General features: G+C 41.3%; 2 protein-coding genes across 4 annotated transcripts in view; one reads left to right on the top strand and one right to left on the bottom strand.

Moving 5' to 3' along the window:
* The window catches only part of ano10a (anoctamin 10a), a 24,959-nt gene extending 23,728 nt beyond the window's left edge, over nucleotides 1-1,231 (bottom strand). The window contains exons 1-2 of one of the 2 annotated variants that reach the window (XM_047037521.1): nucleotides 1,159-1,231; nucleotides 716-826 (exon numbers count right to left, since the gene is read on the bottom strand). The gene's annotated coding sequence lies outside the window, so the exon portion shown is untranslated. The remainder of the gene's footprint in view (nucleotides 1-715; nucleotides 827-1,158) is intronic. The other variant, XM_047037530.1, reaches the window with a different exon arrangement.
* On the top strand, nucleotides 1,202-17,420 carry abhd5a (abhydrolase domain containing 5a). 2 transcript variants are annotated; one of them, XM_047037541.1, is made up of 8 exons: nucleotides 1,202-1,304; nucleotides 10,241-10,321; nucleotides 10,687-10,772; nucleotides 10,876-11,248; nucleotides 11,775-11,929; nucleotides 14,474-14,585; nucleotides 15,202-15,388; nucleotides 15,527-17,420. In XM_047037541.1, exons 1-8 carry the CDS (start codon nucleotides 1,273-1,275, stop codon nucleotides 15,614-15,616), a joined length of 1,116 nt encoding a protein of 371 aa, XP_046893497.1. In that variant the 5' UTR covers nucleotides 1,202-1,272; the 3' UTR covers nucleotides 15,617-17,420. The 2 variants fall into 2 exon arrangements, with proteins under 2 accessions (XP_046893497.1, XP_046893507.1); XM_047037551.1 differs by lacking the exon at nucleotides 10,241-10,321 and having other exon boundaries at nucleotides 1,231-1,304.

The raw sequence follows: 17,420 nt of genomic DNA, 5'->3' as shown, positions 1-17,420 counted from the left end.
ACACGATTCCAATATATACTACACAAGAGCAAACAGGGGAACAGCACTTTTGGTTGCACAGACCAAGGGCTTATTTGACAGTTAAGTGTTTTACATACTTTACAGTTGAATTAGCACTTTGGAAAGGGTTGTAATGCCACATTCAAATGTTGTGAGAAAGTAAACAAATTGTTGAGGCGTTATTATGCAAAATAGCCAGGTATCTTAAAATACATAAATGTTTATGAAAATAATACATTGTAATGTTAATATATTTACAGACATATTGTTGATGGACAAGCAAATTATAAAGAAAGTGGCATGTTTAGACTGAGTCAAGACCTTGTATAAACACCTAATTCCATTGGGAACAGAGTAGATAGGTCACTGTACTGAACGTGTTACATTTTCTAAGAATTACAAGGTATGTCATTGTGCAAGTTGTGGTTTTAAAATGTCACTGTCTTTAGTGTGATATTCAGTCAACCAGCCAAACTTGGAGACAGATTTAGCACCTACTAAAGCATAAGCCTTATCTGAAACTTTAGTACTGACAGTGACAGCTGAAGCTTTCTAGTATCAGAGGGAGGGGCTATAGAAGTTCGAAATAGACAGTAGAAAATGTACACACTCGTGGTTGCTTTAACTGAATTAAAATAAGCATTGCAACCACAACATCAATATGATGAAGTAATGACACACAAAATGTAATGTACAATGTTGTATGTTCACTCACCAAGATTCTCGAATTGCTAGGTACTGTCTTCAGAAGAAGAAGAAGCAGGCTGCTTACAGGGTTAGAATTTCACCAGATGAAGTCGATAATGAAATCCTATGAATTTTGTCTCTGTAATCACGAGCAAGTTCCACGTCACAGATCAGCCCAAAGTTATCAAACACACGCATAACACTTGAGGCCGCTGTGTGTACATAAAGGATTGGCTCGCTAATTGAATCAGTAAAGGACTTCGGCCTCATCGTATGGTAGAATACCCTTTTGCTAGAGCACTGAGATGTCTTAGTTAGTAGCCCCACTGAGCTGCCTTAGCCCCAAAGAAGTGTTGTAAATACGAATTGCACCCATACATAGACATACAGAAAATGGTTGCCAAACACGGACCCTCTTATACAGATAATAACTGTAACACTGTCAAAGCAAAAATAACAAAGTTTATTTACCAGTGCTCATCTGTGGCGTGCAGATTGAGGTTTCCCCTCTTCCGCATTGCTTGACGTCCCACAGAACGTACAATCAATGCGTACGTAAGGGCAAACTGTTGTTCAGGTTCAAGAATGGCCGAGCAAGTTGTAGCCACTACGAAAGGGTGAGTGCTTCATTTTACTAGCTATACACTCCCTGTCCATGTCCAACGTCAAATCAAACTCTTAAGATGGGAGAAAATAAATACTAATGTCATTGTCTCTTACATTTTTTTAAGTTAGCTTGCTAACTGACGCCAATGTAGCTTTGTTAGCAAGCTAGCACTAGGCTAGCAGCAGCAGCATTTTGTGACACGCCGTAGTTCTGGCGTATCACAGCCAGGATCAGATACTAGTTAGCCTACTGTAAAAGGCTTACTTTGATCATATACATTCAAACAGCGGATACAATTATAAGGAGCTAGGGCTCAACTAAGATAATCATCTCATGTCTTTAGATGTAAAGCTAATCTCCCGAACACTTATTAACTGACTCGTCCATGCATTATCTTATTGATGGCTTGTGTAGGTCAATAAGTGTCTAGTAGGAAGAAGCTATACATGTATACATTTGAATGACTCCGTTTTCCCGTGGTAGTTAATTTCGTTTGTTTTCTCGTGATCTCGAGCTATTTGTCATTGTCTCGAAATAACAAGAAGATGGTTAAGCATCCCAAACACACTACTACCAAACAGAGCAACTGTAGAGCTCATAGACTTATACATTAATAGACACGGCTCGATTTTTCTTCCAAGATGGCGTCCCCATTTACTTCTGTTGGTGATGTGTCGTTCGTGAACGATTCGTTCATTTTGAACGAATCCTTACAGTGCGTTCACACTGCAGCGACGCGATGCGAGCGACAACATGTTTTCCATTCATTTTCTATGAAGCCAGGCGAATCGCTTGCGTGGTGCATTGTGGGTAGCGACGCGACAGAGTTGAGATTTTCTCAACTTTATGCAAATGAGGAGCGATTTTCGCTACGCGATGGCCAATCGGAGTGTTTTCTTGTTTCTCCTAACGTAGCAACCATGGTAAACATTTCTAGCTTTCTAGGTTTCAAGGTGAAGGAGAAACTAATAGTTTGTGTGGCTGCTTACCCAGTCCTGTACGATACATAGCTGTATTTGTACAGAGATGTTCATTTAAAAAAAACAATGCATGGCGCAAGGTGGCCGAAGTTGTTGGTGCTTGTACTTTCTAATTCAGTCTAGTGACATTACGTAACTTCGTTCTGTGGTAACTAGCTAGCTAGCCCGGCTGGAACTCCCTATCGTATCGACAGATTAGCAGAGACTGAGGAATATAGTAAAACGTTTTTTACACATGTCAACATGTATGTCTATTAAACAGTTTTGTATGTTGTATACAAGTTGTATTCTGATCGATGTTGCAACTACGTAAACCCAAGTCTGCACACTTGGCCATGACAACTACAATAGTGACTTTAGAGAACTACATTCTACATTTATCTGCTTGAATCGCCCCCGAGCGTGGTGAACTGTGGGAAGGCAAGCGATGGCAAGCGATTCGCGTCGCTGCAGTGTGAACGCACTGTAACAAAGACTCGGGAGTAACAAGTCCTCTCAAAGAGGTTAATATTCTCGTGGCTGCGCATCGAGAGTAGCCTGACGTTGTCATACTCATAATTCTAGTCAGAATATGACTTTGATAACTCTCCGTTGGGCTGTGACTATGGGGCGTGTTTCGACCGAACTCGTAAAACAAATGCCTCTTCGCTCAATGATCTGTCCATCATCGTTTAAAGCCCGCCCTGACCATTTCATTGGTCCGCCCAGATCCTGGTTTTATATAGGCTGTTTATCAATCCACGTTTTTTTCCGTTCTTGTGTTCTTGCGAACTCGTTTGACGTCATCTTTTATTGCCCAAGTACGGTTCCAATCCAAAGAACAAAAGTCACCAAGAACGCCAAAAATACCCGGAAATGTTCCTGATCCGCCCCCTTATATCGAGGATGCATCGGATGGTGACTTGACCAGCGAGAACGCTTCTGATTTCCCAGAAGTCATTGCAAGATGTCAAGCGAGGCGGACAAACTTCACAACTTTAATTTTTTACTTTTCATATTTCAGCTAAACGGTACGTGTAAATCAGCATCTGAATTCAAATGTGACGAGAAATAGGCAGTTCAGTCGCTGAAAAGGTTCTTATTTTATTGATGAAACGGCTAATTTGTAAATTTGCTCCTACTTGTCGATAACCTAGCATCTCAGTGCAGTGCAGACACTAGTTAACATTGGGTACTGTAAAGCCCAATTTATACTTAGGTCGCAGACACTTTTGAAAAGGTCGCCGACAGAAATGGCGTCACGGTCGACACTTTTAACCGTCGCTTGAAAGTGTCGCCTACCAGGAGAAATTTCTACTGGCGCTGATGTCGTCACATTGTGTCGCGCAAGTTTGATTGGCTAGATAGACGGCACGCGTCGTTGACTGCTTTGTTTTTAATTTTCAGTGAACGCTCAACAGCTGTTTAAGATGGAAGGAATAAAGGAGAGATTGGCAGAGCAAGTTAGAACATATCCACACCTTTATAATGCCTCTCAAAATTAGCTACAGCCATTTTCTCCGATCGATCACCTAGGCTACAAAGCGTAAACAATGTAACCATAGCTATGAATGTAACGGTAAAATGATTCTGTTTACGTCACGCGAACCTTGAGCACAGGCGACTGTTTGCCGAAGTATAAATGCAGCAGCCTGAGCGACACTTTTTTTTTTCGTCGGCGACCATTTCAAAAGTGTCGGCGACAAAAGTATAAACTAGGCTTAAGTTTGCAAGGGCTACAGAAAACGTAAAATTACAGGTAGAGGGACCATTTTTTTGCTTTGTTGATTAGTTTAGTCCAGGAAAACCCTAACCATCTCAATTCATTCTCAGTCCTTGCGTCCTTGCAAGGCCATTCTCGCAAGGACGATGGCAAGAACTTTCTTCAAAAGAATGTACTTGCGTTCTCAGCGTTCTTCGGATTGATAAACAGCCATAGTTTGTCCCCAATACGAGCCTCTCGAGACCCAACTTACCGACCATTTTTTTTGTGGGCGGGTCTAAGTTGGGCTGGAAGCCAGGCTACATCGAGAGTGTTGCATAGGCTCGTCCAAGTAAACAGAAACGATTCGTTCATTTCCCGACTCCGTCTTTCTACGAGTCTTTGGATCCTTTTTTCACGTGACCCGCATTGTATTTTTTTAGTAGAGGAAACAGTTTTCTCATTCCCTTTCGCGTAGCCGCTGTTTTAGTAAGAAGTGAATGATATTCGCTCAAGAATCCGAATCCGTGTACCTTTCGTTCTTTCATTTTTCCATTTCAAAACCAAATCGGAAAAACCAAAAAACAAACTTGTTTTTTGGTTTTTCTGTTTTAAAACCAGAACAGAAAAACTGGGAAAAAGAACAACAGAAATCACTAAATCTGTAGCGGTTTTTGTGTTTTAAAACCGAAAGGGGAAAGGGAAAACAGAAAATCAAGGCATATAAATTTACTTCAAGTTAGATTTTCCCCATAAATGCAATGCGTGGAACTTTTTCCGCCAAAATCACCAAAGTCCTATCCTATTCACGACTACATGCTGCTAAAAACGACATGTAAGCAGCCTAACTTGTCAAATTGATATTCATTTTTTTGTTATTTAAATTGTGTCATTACATGCACTGAAGGACCGACGAATCAGCATTAAGCATATTCCTCTTCTATTTAAAGGGTGTCGTAATCTAAATCTCATCCCCTACCATGCCGAATACATGGGCCATAAATTACACATGGACCAAAATGAAAAAATGCGCATGTTTGGGGCCACCCATGTGGCCAGAATTGTGGCAATTGCAACCATGCCCATTCAAAATAATTTGATTATTTATGATGAGGTGTACAGGTGAGTACTATACTATGCAAAGCAAAAGTAATATTGTTTCTCTTAAGAAAGGATCACAGAGGGATGATTGACAGCTATCCCCCATTTCTGCTTTGTATAACATTTTAGCCCTCCTTACCTGTGTGGAAGAAATTGCGATTTCCTGTGTGCTTACATTATTCACTAACCAATAGAACTAGTCATTGGATACTAGTTAGTATGTTCTCATGTAAGCTTGCTATTAATAATAGTAGATTGTTTCTTTGTGTCAGGGTTAATAGATGTTCGGGATCAGGAGAAAGTGCTGGTTAAACGTCCTTTGTCATGATTACAAGGAGAGCTCCACCAATGAACTCTAGTCTGAGAGTTGTCATGTGTTGGGAGCAGTGAATCTCTTTCTCTGAGACTGTTGTACGTCAATACTGCCTGACTGTCACTATCTATGTTTACATTCTTGTGCCCTGTAAAAGATGGTCCTCCGGCCTTCAGAGCTGAGAAAGACATCATTAAGACCTAAGCCTGGTGTTGTGTTGTCATTTATTGTCAGAGGTCTGGTTCTCTCCCAATCTGCAGCTTGATAAATACTTATTAAAATCCAGAACTCAACTGAACTTAGTCACTCCGTTTATGAAGAGACGGACAAAACACTTTCTTCATCACCTGTCATCACATGCTTCAGCGCTGCAGAGTCTCACCACTTCCCCTTTCTCCTCCATGTCACTATTTCTAAACTCGCGTTACCCTTTTATCCACAGGGGGTGTCTGCGGACATCACATACACACAGTACCCCTAGGTATTGGCCAGCTACCAAGCCGGATATGCTTATTATCAAAGCTCCATTTAAAACATGCTTTTTAATGCTCCCTATCAAGCACTGAATTAGTGAATTTGAAATTGTGTTTTGCAAATTAAATGTATCTTCAGTATGTCTGGTCTATGCCTTGTATATCATTGAGTCTAATGCATTTAATGGATTTGTGTGTGCACCAACTGGACATGTTATATTAACATATACATTCGTTCCAGATGTGCAGTAGTCAACAATGGGATGTGGGAACAGGTGAGGGTCGACCATGGAAAGGAGTTTTACCTATGTCTGTACATGCAGGAAATCCCCCGAAAAACAATGAAGCCTTGCAGCCATCTTGAACTGTGAACTGTGAAAATTAAGTTCTTGATTGTTTCGTTATTGTAATATTTTGATTGTGGAATTCTGGTGGAAATGTGGAGGTGCAGGCGCATCTAGAGCACAGTTCAAGATGGCTGTAAGGCTTCATTGTTTTTCGGGGGATTTCCTGCATGTACAGGCACAGGTAAAACTCCTTTCCATGGTCGACCCTCACCTGGTCCCACATCCCCCTTTGTTGACTACTGCACATCTGGAACGAATGTATATGTTAATATAACATGTCCAATTGGTGCAACAGTCATACACAAATCCATTAAATGCATTAGACTCAATTATGTACAATGCATAAACCAGACATACTAAAGATAAATTTAAGTTGCACAATTTCAAATTCACTAAGTGCTTGATAAGGAGCGCTAAAAAGCATGTTTCAAATGAAGCGTTGATAATAAGCATGTCTGGCTTGGTAGCTGGCCAATGCCTAAAGAGCTGCCTACTAATTGCGGAGAGGGGTACTGTGTGTAAGTGATGTCCGCAGACACCCCCTGTGGATAAAGGGTAATGTGAGTTTAGATATAGTGACATGGAGGAGAAAGGGGAATAGGTGAGATTCTCTGCAGCGCTGAAGCATGTGATGACAGGTAAGGTGGGCTAAAATGTTATACAAATCAGAAATGGGGGAAGTGATAGCTGTCAATCATCCCTATGTGCTCCTTTGTTAAGAAAACAATGTTACTTTTCCTTTGCATAGTATAGTACTCACCTGCACACCTCATCATAAATAATCAAATTATTTTTAATGGGCATGGTTGCATTTGCCACAATTCTGTCCACGTGAGTGGCCCCAAACATGCACATTTTTTCATTTTGGTCCATGAGTTTCATATGGTCCATGTGTTTCATATGGCCCATGTATTCGGCATGGTAGGGGATGGGATTTAGATTACGACACCATTTTAAATAGAAGAGGAATATGCTTAACGCTGATTCGTCGGTCCTGAATATCAATTTGCCAAAGTTAGGTTGCTTACATGTCGTATTCAGCAGCATGTAGTCGCGAAAAGGTTCCACGCATTGCATTTATAGGGAAAACCAAACTTGAAGTGAATTTATATACCTTGATTTTCTGTTTTCCCTTTCCCCTTTTGGTTTTGAAACAGAAAAACCATTACAGAACTAGTGATTTTTGTTGTTCTTTTTCCCTGTTTTTCCGTTCTGGTTTTAAAACAGAAAAAAATAAAAACAAGTTTGTTTTTCCGATTTGGTTTTGAAACTGAACAATGAAAGAACGAAGGGTACACGGATCCCCAAGTCATCATACTGACTGGTTTTGTTATTTTCACTTTACATTTACACTCACAGTTTAGTGCTGTGTAATTGTTTGCCGTGATAATTAAATGCTAGTGTAATAATAAATGACCAAATCATACAAACTGTCATGATATATTATTTTTATGCAGGAATTTCTGTTAAAATATTATCTGCTGGTACACGTCATGCGCTAACCTACATGAGAACATGATACGTGTTTGCAGTGGACGTATAGCCCCCCCCCCCCCCTCCCCCATTGAAATGAACGAATGACTCGAAAAAAGATTAGTTCATTTTACTGAACGAGATTCAAAGAACCGAATCAGTAAAATTATCCGAACTTCCCATCACTAGTTTGAGGGCTTTTTGTCTGAGAATGATGGCGTTTGGTTAGAGAGTGTTTTGTTTGAGAATGACGGCATTTGGTTTGAGAGCGTTTTGTTTGAGAATGACGGCGTATGGTTTGAGAGCGTTTTGTCTGAAAATGATGGCGTTTGGTTTGAGAGCGTTTTGTCTGAGAATGATGGCGTTTGGTTTGAGAGCGTTTTGTCTGAGGGCGTTTTGTCTGAGAAAGACAGAGGTTTTTCTGAGACTGAAGCCGTTTTGCCTGAGTCTGACGACTTTTGGTCTGAGTCTGACGACTTTTGGTCTGAGACTTGACGCCTTTTCGTTTGAGTCTGACAATTGAGTCTGAGATCTGAGGATGTCCTAAAATGAACACCGTATGTGACACGAAAATTAAATAAGTTGGGAACACTACCAACTTTAGGAATCACGTTAGCCGTTTCCATCCTGAGCTGCTAGCAACAACACCTGCCGCGGAAAACGCAAACTCTGGGCCAGCAACTCCGAGGATTGATGCAACTCTTTTTTCAATACTAATATAATACTGTCTGTTGTATTCAGACTTTGTTAAATAACAAAGATTATTTATATCTTACTACAATTTTACACTATTGTACTGTACTCCACCTAGCTTAGAATAGGTTATAGGGTTGTAATAGGTTTTATTTGCATTTAGGGCTTGTATAGTGTATTATTTATTGTTGTCTATATATTTAGGAAGTTTTAGTATTTAAGCTCAGCATTGATTTAAATTATGTTCTGTGTACTTATATGTTATGTTATGCCAGGTGCAGGTCATTTTGCTAAAATATCCCATAGTTTCAAAGATAGGGCCTTATCAATCAACAAACACCAGGGGCGTCGCTAGACCCTTTTTACTGGGGCACGTGCCCCAGTATAAATCTTGTGGGCCTCGTAAAAAAAATATATATTTCAGGGTTTTTCCTACATAGAGAAAATTTGGGCGTGCGCCTAAGCCGTTTTACCGAGGGCCTATGACAAATCCCGATCGCCTAAGGCAAACAAAAAAAAGTCTGCGTTGAAAAAAACAAACAATAAAAGCTGTGTTCATTACACATGCAATGCATTTCAGCGAATATGTTCTAAATAGTATGTTTCAAGTAGGCTACAGCCGAACCCTCGTTCTGTTTTGATCAATATATAATATATATATATATATAATATATAGTGTAGGCACGAAGGAAATAAAAGGAAATTGCAAAACACCTGGGAATAAATACATTGATTAGAAAAATGTATGTATATGTCGTTCTGTTTTGATCAATAGTAATCGCGTTGATAGACTATCATCGCCTTGTCAGATCTTTCTACCAGGGGGTCAACAAAAAGCGGAGGGTGAAATGTTCACAAGCTGGATGTGACCTCTGCAACTGACTGCCTCCGCTTAGCTTAGTTTGTATAATAAAAGTGAATAGTAATAAAAGATAAACTTGAATTTCATAACTTGTGTGTTCCATTTCTGACCAATGGTTATTTCTAGATTCTATTGATATAGCCTACATTTCAGTAGTTTGCATATATATGTAAAGAGGTAAACCTTGATCCTCTTTTAACCATACATGATAGCACCATGGGGCATGGACTATTGTCTATTAGCCTATCTATTTTAATATAAAGTGGAAGCAAAATTATTTCCTCAAGCATAGCCTCCATTATTTATGAAATGGAAATAATAATGAATAGAAAAGACAGCACCGAAGACCCATTTTGACCCAGGAAAAACCCTGATTTACGTTTCAGTTTTAACAATTTACTTTATTAGTCAATGCATTCATTTAGATTGATAATCACAGAAAAAGAAACGCAGTATCCCAATCAACGCTTGTAAAATCAACACAGTTTAACCAAAAAAACAAACTTATTTGTGCCTGCAGAATATCATGTCCGCACGCTCTTCTGTGCTATAATAGCCCCTGCAGCGCCCACACACAAGTCCAGGTGTCGGCACGCAAGTCAGAATTGAAGTAGGCTAAGAAAACATCACAAAACTAAAGAGAGTTTCTAAATAATAGCCCAACCATCTTATTTTGACTCAAACATAACAACACAAACAACATATCATATTACATGATACCGGAAAACGGTATTTGCGCTCAATTTATTGCGAAATAAATTGGCTTGCGCGCTCGCATTAACTATTTTTGTCCCTACCAAAGCTGATATCAAACGTACATCCCTGAACTTGACGTATAATGAGTAGGGGATTCGAGCTTTATATCTAGCAACGCGTCTGACAAACACTGTAACTCGTTATCATGGGAAAACTGAGTAAATCAAACAAATGAATGTATGGCCTCTTAGGGCTTCCGTACCATGCAATAGCTTGCTATATAATATCACTTGTCCCCATCTCCTTTTTGTCTTTCTGTGGCTTCAGACCACTCCAGCGAATACTGATGTTGCTGGGCATTCACAGCCTATTTGGCAGTTTGTTGATGTTCCTGGACAGGACTCTGAGGTACTGTTATCAACGTGATGCTACTGTCATCATCTAACATGCACATCAATCTAACTCCACCTGTATGTCCTCATGTGCTCAGTGGATGACAGAAATTGTGTATGCCTTGTAGAAATGATGAGACCAACAGAATACTGAATGAGAATTGAAATCTGTTCACTGTAAAGTGGATTCGATAGGAAATATGCAGGTTCACATGCTGAACTGCTGCAAAATTGACCTTCAGTCGCTTGACTGAACTAAATGTTGAGCATAATTGTATTCAGTTGAAGACACATAGCAACTGAAACTAGGTTTTAGTTGTGGACATTTGGAGATGCAAGCTTTCTCACTCTCTTTCTTTGATGTATCTGTGTGTGTTTCAGGTCCTGGGGGATACCCAGATGGCTACCCTCCTGGTGCCCCACCTCTCAGAACCAGCTACAGGCCGCTGAGGAGAAGATGTTACAGTGTAAGGACATGCTGTGGCCTGCAGAGACACAGTCTAGTGAAACTTGCATCAGTCTGATTATCATAAATAGTTCTAGTCCTGACCCCACCACCCCCATCTCCAGGCATCACCACTAAGTTCCACCGGCAGTATGTGCCCATCTTGGACGGCAACATGCTCTGGACAATAGTCTTCAACGACAGCATCAAAGACAAGACCCCCATGGTTCTCCTCCATGGCTTCGGGGGCGGTTTGGGCCTGTGGGCCCTTAACCTGGAGGCCCTGTCCCAACAGCGGCCCGTCTACGCTCTGGACCTGCTGGGCTTTGGCCAGAGCAGCCGGCCCCACTTCCCTCTGGACGCAGAGCAAACAGAGGCTCGCTTTGTGGACTCCGTTGAGCAGTGGAGGGCCAGGGTGGGCCTGGAGTCCATGATCCTGCTGGGGCACAACCTGGGAGGCTACCTGGCTGCCTCCTACTCACTCAAACACCCTGACAGGTAAACAGTTTACAGACTAACATTCCAAAGAGGTTGGAAACCTCTTTCATTTTGAGACGCAGTAGTCAAGTATGATGTGTTAGGTGTTAAGTTATCACATTTGCATCATATTTTATATTTACTAAATTAATCTTTTAATTTTTTATTATTTGGTTTGCCAACTTTATCACCGACCAGATCTACTAATCCCGACTGTTTAATCCACTCATAACTCCCTTCCTTCCTCTGTGTTGGACTGTGTCCTCTCAGCCATATCTGGTAGTGTAGCTCACAACAGGGGGCGCCACCTCCAGATCTGTAGACAGTGTCTCCCTCACCATTCAGTGGTGTCAGTAGTCAATGGGTCAGTGGCCTTAAGAGGACTGACAGCAGAGCACCTGGATTTACTTTCAAATCACTCTTTGGCTGTCCAAAAAAGGCTGGGATTCTGCGATAGTGATAGAGATGGCAGGGGATTGTGTCGGCAGGGGGTTTTAATGTAAATGCACGCTTGTTTGGGTTGACCTCTTCTTGTGGTCTTGCCCAGGGTGAAGCACATGGTTTTGGTGGAACCGTGGGGCTTCCCCGAGAGGCCCGACACGGCTGAGGAAAACCGGCCCATCCCAGTGTGGATCAAAGCCCTGGGGGCCGTGATCAGTCCCTTCAACCCCTTGGCCGGGCTCAGGCTGGTCGGCCCGCTCGGTAAGAGATCAGCACAACGTTCCAAAGACGTATCTAAACACCCAAAACTTGATTTTATTATTATTTTTACATTAAACCCCTATTCAGGCATGGCTAAGCTCATCCATTCTGATCCTGATTCCAGCAAATCTTTCTGCTTCTGGTGGTAAAAAAGCTTTTTTGAGGTAGATAACCTGGTTCTAACTTGTTGCATCTGCCCAGAAACACTCTGGATCTGCCATAACCAATCGCTAGCGTTCGCCTAAGCCAACTCCTTCAATACTAACGGAGCTAGCTGGAAAATCAAACGAACCCCGTGGGGATCAAAGATTGTTCTTGCTCCGGCTTTAACTTCTGGATATTAGGCAGCGTTGCCACAATGGACCAAATGGCTTCGCTCGCATCTTTCTCTGCCGCCATTACGGAACTACAACTCAAACTAGCGCACAACATCAACGTCATCATTCTCAGCCACTCCCTCTGTTTGCTGATTGTACCGGTAAAAAGTTTACTGGATAAACTGACTAATATACCTAAAGCCCAGACGCAGTACAGAGGCAAAATGAAAATTGAGCGGAAGTACGTAGGAGTGCAGAGCCAGGCTAACGTATCACAGGGAGGGGTTGTGAATGATAATTGTCCGTCATCATTATCACTGCAATCTTTGGAGGAAGTCTCAGAATGAATATTCAAGAAAAATCTATTTTTGTTAACAAGGGGTGGGCTATGGCTGTGGTGTGTAGTTACTATTTCAGAAACACTTTCATATAGTGCGATTATTATTATATTATGGTTACATTAACTTCTATGGACCTACATAGCAGTACCTATAGTAAAAACAGTGTAGTTGCATAATAACTGCTATGTAGTTAGACTTCATGACAGATATTACACAAGTGAAACTTGTGCTTTCCAGGGGTAAGTGAATGTTAGGCCGAATCCCAATACTACCCCTTACCCCTAGCCCTTAGTTTACACCAAGCCCTTGGCCCTCGAAACTGAGGGGTAAGGGCTACATACCCCTAACAAATGAGACGCCACTTGGTTACGGTAACGTCATCTAGCACGTATTGATGTCTCCAAAGCAAGTAGTGTTATGCAATGATATCAAACAAAATTCGCTGCTTATGGAGTTTAGTTAAACCTGTAGGAATGCTAGTCAGAGAAATGCGGGACTGTTGTGCAAATCAGCAATGTCACCAGGGGCGCCACCAGGAATTTTGGGCCCCATGAAAAAAAATGTTAGGCCTATCATTTTTATTAGTTTCTCTATTTTTGTCAGTCAGGGGCCCTTGGAATTGTCCAAACTTTTCCCCCCTATACGGTGCCTCTGAATGTAACGTTAGCGTAGCAAACTAGAGATTTTTTTAAACGTTTCAATTAAGAACATGGTTGCAAATATGTGTACAGGACTGTGTATAACACAAAACAAGACTGTTGTAAATTGATTTTCTTAAATCAATTATTTAAGTTGAAAATATTACATTTATCGGACTCTGTATGATCTGGCGGCCATTGTTGCCAGTCGCGCAGGATTCACATACCCCTAGGTTTCAAGTAAGCTCCCATTTTCACTTGGTTTTAAGGGGTGTATACTAGAGGTGTGGATTGACACTGATCTCCCGATTCGATTACGATCGTCATGTCAGTGATTCGATTTGATTACTCGATGCATCAAAAAAAAAAAATTTCTAGATCTATTAAAGCCATATAGGATATTTAACTTGACAAAATGCATTAAGATACTGTACAGTTCCATATAATACAGTTTTTTATATTACTAATTTCTATATTAATTATTGACAAATCTCAGTGACGACATGCCACTCTTAAGCGACTAACATGCAGAATTTATAACGATTTCATAAGGCAAAAGGTTAACATTGAAATCATAATAATCATTGTTTTGGCTCCAAGAGTTATATTTTCATCCAAAAGAGTACCTTGTAGTAAGATATAAATAATCTTTATTATTTAACAAAGTCTGAATACAACAGACAGCATTATTAGCAGTATTGAAAAAAGAGTTGCATCAATCCTCGGAGTTGCTGGCCCAGAGTTTGCGTTTTCCGCGGCAGGTGTTGTTGCTAGCAGCTCAGGATGGAAACGGCTAACGTGATTCCTAAAGTTGGTAGTGTTCCCAACTTATTTAATCTGTTGGTAAAATCCTAAATGAAGTTCCATATCTTACCTTTTAAAACGCTTGGGCCAAGGGGTAGGGGTAAGGGTTAGGGTTAGGGTTATTGGGATTCGGCCGTAATCTTTATCTTGATCTTTCAGTTCCCCTTTACAACATCTTACCCTTCACACCCCAGCCCTTCCCCAAACTGTTCATTTGAAAACGTTTGTATTAACTCTTAAATGGTACACTTAATACTGTGTCATTACATTGCAATTCCAATGTACCTACAATGTTTTTACTACAGCTAATGCTGTGTAGTTACATGGCAGTTTATGTTCCTCTGTGTGTGCGTGCCTGTGTGTGTGTGCATGAGAATGTGTTTGTTTGTGTGCATGAGTATGTGTGTGTTTGTGTGCATCCTTATGTGTGTGTGTGTGACCCAGGTCCTACTCTGCTGCAAACTCTGAGACCAGACTTCAAGAAGAAGTTTTCCTCCATGTTCAATGACAACACAGTCACAGAGTACATCTACCACCTCAATGTCCAGTCTCCCAGGTACCTCCCTCTTGCGTACCTCTCCCTCTCCCTCTCTCTCTCTCTCTCTCTCTCTCTCTCTCTCTCTCTCTCTCTCTCTCTCTCTCTCTCTCTCTCTCTCTCTCTCTCTCTCTCTCTCTCTCTCTCTCTCTCTCTCTCTCTCTCTCGGCCAAAAGTATTGGCAGTAACATACATTTTGTGTTTGCAAAGTTTACTGCTTCAGTTGTTGTGGTGTTGATTCACATTGTTACTACTACTTGTCATCTTCCTATATGTTTAATGTATGCACCTCCCTGCCAAAGTAAATTCCTTGTTTGTGCAAACATTCATGGCGAATAAAATCCCTTCTGATTGGATTTTAAGAGCAGATTAATTGCTGACTATTTACATATATTTAACATTTTCGCCCCAAAAAGCTTTTAAAACCCTTGAAATGTGCATCATTGTTTTCCAGTATTCCATAGAAACATGAAAAAAAAATCCTCAAATACTGAACCAGCAAACTGAAAAACACAACATTTGTCACTGCCAAAAACATATGACCACGACTGCATATCTATAAATTATCTCCGTATATCCAGTATATAAATTGTAGGTTTATCCATCACAATTCAGTCGTTATGATGTGTCGCTGTAGTGGGGAGACGGCCTTCAAGAACATGACTGTTCCGTACAGCTGGGCTAAGAGGCCCATGCTGCAGAGGGTGGCCCGGATCCGGCCAGACGTCCCCATCACCGTCATCTATGGCACACGCTCCAGCATCGACGGCAGCTCTGGCAGCACCATCAAGGAGCTGAGGCCAAACTCCCACGTGGAGATCATGGTGAGCCCTTTACACGAGGAGAGATAGACATGATGAACCTGGTGAGATTACATAAAACTAACATGGATGTTGTGTGTGGGTTTGTGTGTGTGTGCGTGCATGCGTGCGGCCCCTGTGTTTTCTCTACCCCTCCTCCAGTCCATCCGTGGAGCCGGCCACTATGTGTATGCAGACCAGTCAGAGGACTTCAATCACAAGGTGCTCCAGGTGTGCTCCAGGGTTGACTGAGGAGGAGAGGGGAGGGGATGGAGGAGGGGCTTACCTCAGTCAGACAGGTTCCCAGCAGCCAGCTTCCTTTTACCCTAGTACTCACCGGAGAAGCAGGACATGGGATAAGACAGACCAGTATTGCTTTTTAATGCCAGTTCAGGTTTTTAATACCAACAGTGCGCTCCATAACGCACACCATAACGTTTCTGGTCAACGTTCTATGACGTTAGAGGAAACATTGGTAATCGTCCATGGTGGCTGGTATAGCGCTGGTATAGCGCCAGAAGAGCGTTGTGTGGACGCTGGTGATGCTGGTCATCGTCGGTGATCGTCGGTGAACGCTGGTCCCCCAAAAAAGTTTTCAACATGCACTAAAGTTGTCATGGAGACCAGCGTTCTTCAACATTTAATTTTAAACGCTGGATAACGCTGGATAACGCTGGATAACGCTGATGAACGTTTGTGGAACGTTGGACTAACGTTGCACACGTTTGGCTATCGTTAGTCAGTCGTTACCCTAGCGTTACTTGGTTGTTAGTCATCGTTTTGCGAAAGCAAACGTTGTTTTTATCGTTTGCTTTCGTCACACGTCGTCGCAACCCAGTGACATGTCTTCACACGATAATAGTTTTCAGGGGTGTCTTACTTCGTCGCTGTTACACGCTCCTCATGTGTCAGTCCCACGCTAGTCATGCGTTATAGTCACACGTTAGTTGCACGCCAGATGTGTCCACCTTGTCCTAGAATGCTCGAAATTGAACGATTAGAACTTTCAGAGAACGTTAACCAGAACGTTACGGTGTGACGGAGCCTTCACTTAACAGTACCTGCTAGAGATCTAAATATAAGAGGATTTTAACTTGATTACCTGCTTTGCCTTGTTATTGTATGACAAGGTAAACATTTATTTTACATTGCTCCTTTAATTTATCTGGTCCTTTTTACCTTTTTGTGTGTATGTGCCAGTGATTTTGAATACAATTATTCAACAGTTCTTTTTAGGATGATATTGCATTTATTGTAGTCAATTCTACCTTTGACCAGTTATTTTTATGTCCTTTGAACTGAGTCAGACAATCTGAGCCTTTATATTGATGTTTAAAGATTAAAATAAACTACATCAATACACTTTATAAAGATAGTCTGACACTCCGGTAATATGGAATTGCATTCCATAGTAACTGAATCTATGTTTCCTCTGTGCTGATATGGCTGACACTGTGTAAAATGTCATTCAGAATAATCTCGACAGTATATGCTGTCTCTGCATGGTCTTGTGTGTGTGTGTGTGTGTGGGTGGGTGCGTGGGTGTTTGTATGCGCTAATCTGTGCTCGGTGTGTAATTTGGGTATTGATATTCTGGTACCCAAATTTCCTTATATAATTTTATCTATTAACATATCACAGTTTCCATGACTTTGGCCATGAGATGACCCCAGAAATATCTTGGAATGCCTTTTGATTGAATCCCAGATCTACCTCACTCCACAGCACTGCCACAGTGAAAGGGCTTTTCTGGTGTACCTATTCATAGGGATACACTATGTGGTTATCTAAACGGCATTTCAATAAACATGAAATAAGGTTTTCGTCAGATTGGCAGACTGCGGTAAATTATCTTAGACTGTTTGCTGATTGGGTATGTTGCTAGTTTTACTTGAGCTCTGCCTGCTCTGTGGACATCATGAGCCGAAGGCTGAGCTTCAAATGTCTCACTGAGATTTTTGGGTTTGCCATTACCAATCACTGTTTGGAATGTTTGCTATTCTCTCCAATTGTGACAAACCTGTTCATAAGTGAATAAATGAAGATATTAATATGA

This window comes from Hypomesus transpacificus, chromosome 2 (genome assembly GCF_021917145.1).
Source record: "Hypomesus transpacificus isolate Combined female chromosome 2, fHypTra1, whole genome shotgun sequence".
NCBI classification, from domain to species: domain Eukaryota; kingdom Metazoa; phylum Chordata; class Actinopteri; order Osmeriformes; family Osmeridae; genus Hypomesus; species Hypomesus transpacificus.
Note: the sequence above shows the minus strand (reverse complement) of the source record. Positions and strands in the feature narration are given on the sequence as shown.

What these genes read in the sequence shown, in the direction of transcription:
- abhd5a (XM_047037541.1), top strand. Translation starts at nt 1,273, where the DNA reads ATGGCCGAGCAAGTTGTAGCCACTACGAAAGG. An exon ending in GTTGTAGCCACTACGAAAGG is followed by an intron (nt 1,305 to 10,240) that starts GTGAGTGCTTCA and finishes CTGTGGCTTCAG; the next exon opens with ACCACTCCAGCGAATACTGA. An exon ending in TTCCTGGACAGGACTCTGAG is followed by an intron (nt 10,322 to 10,686) that starts GTACTGTTATCA and finishes TGTGTGTTTCAG; the next exon opens with GTCCTGGGGGATACCCAGAT.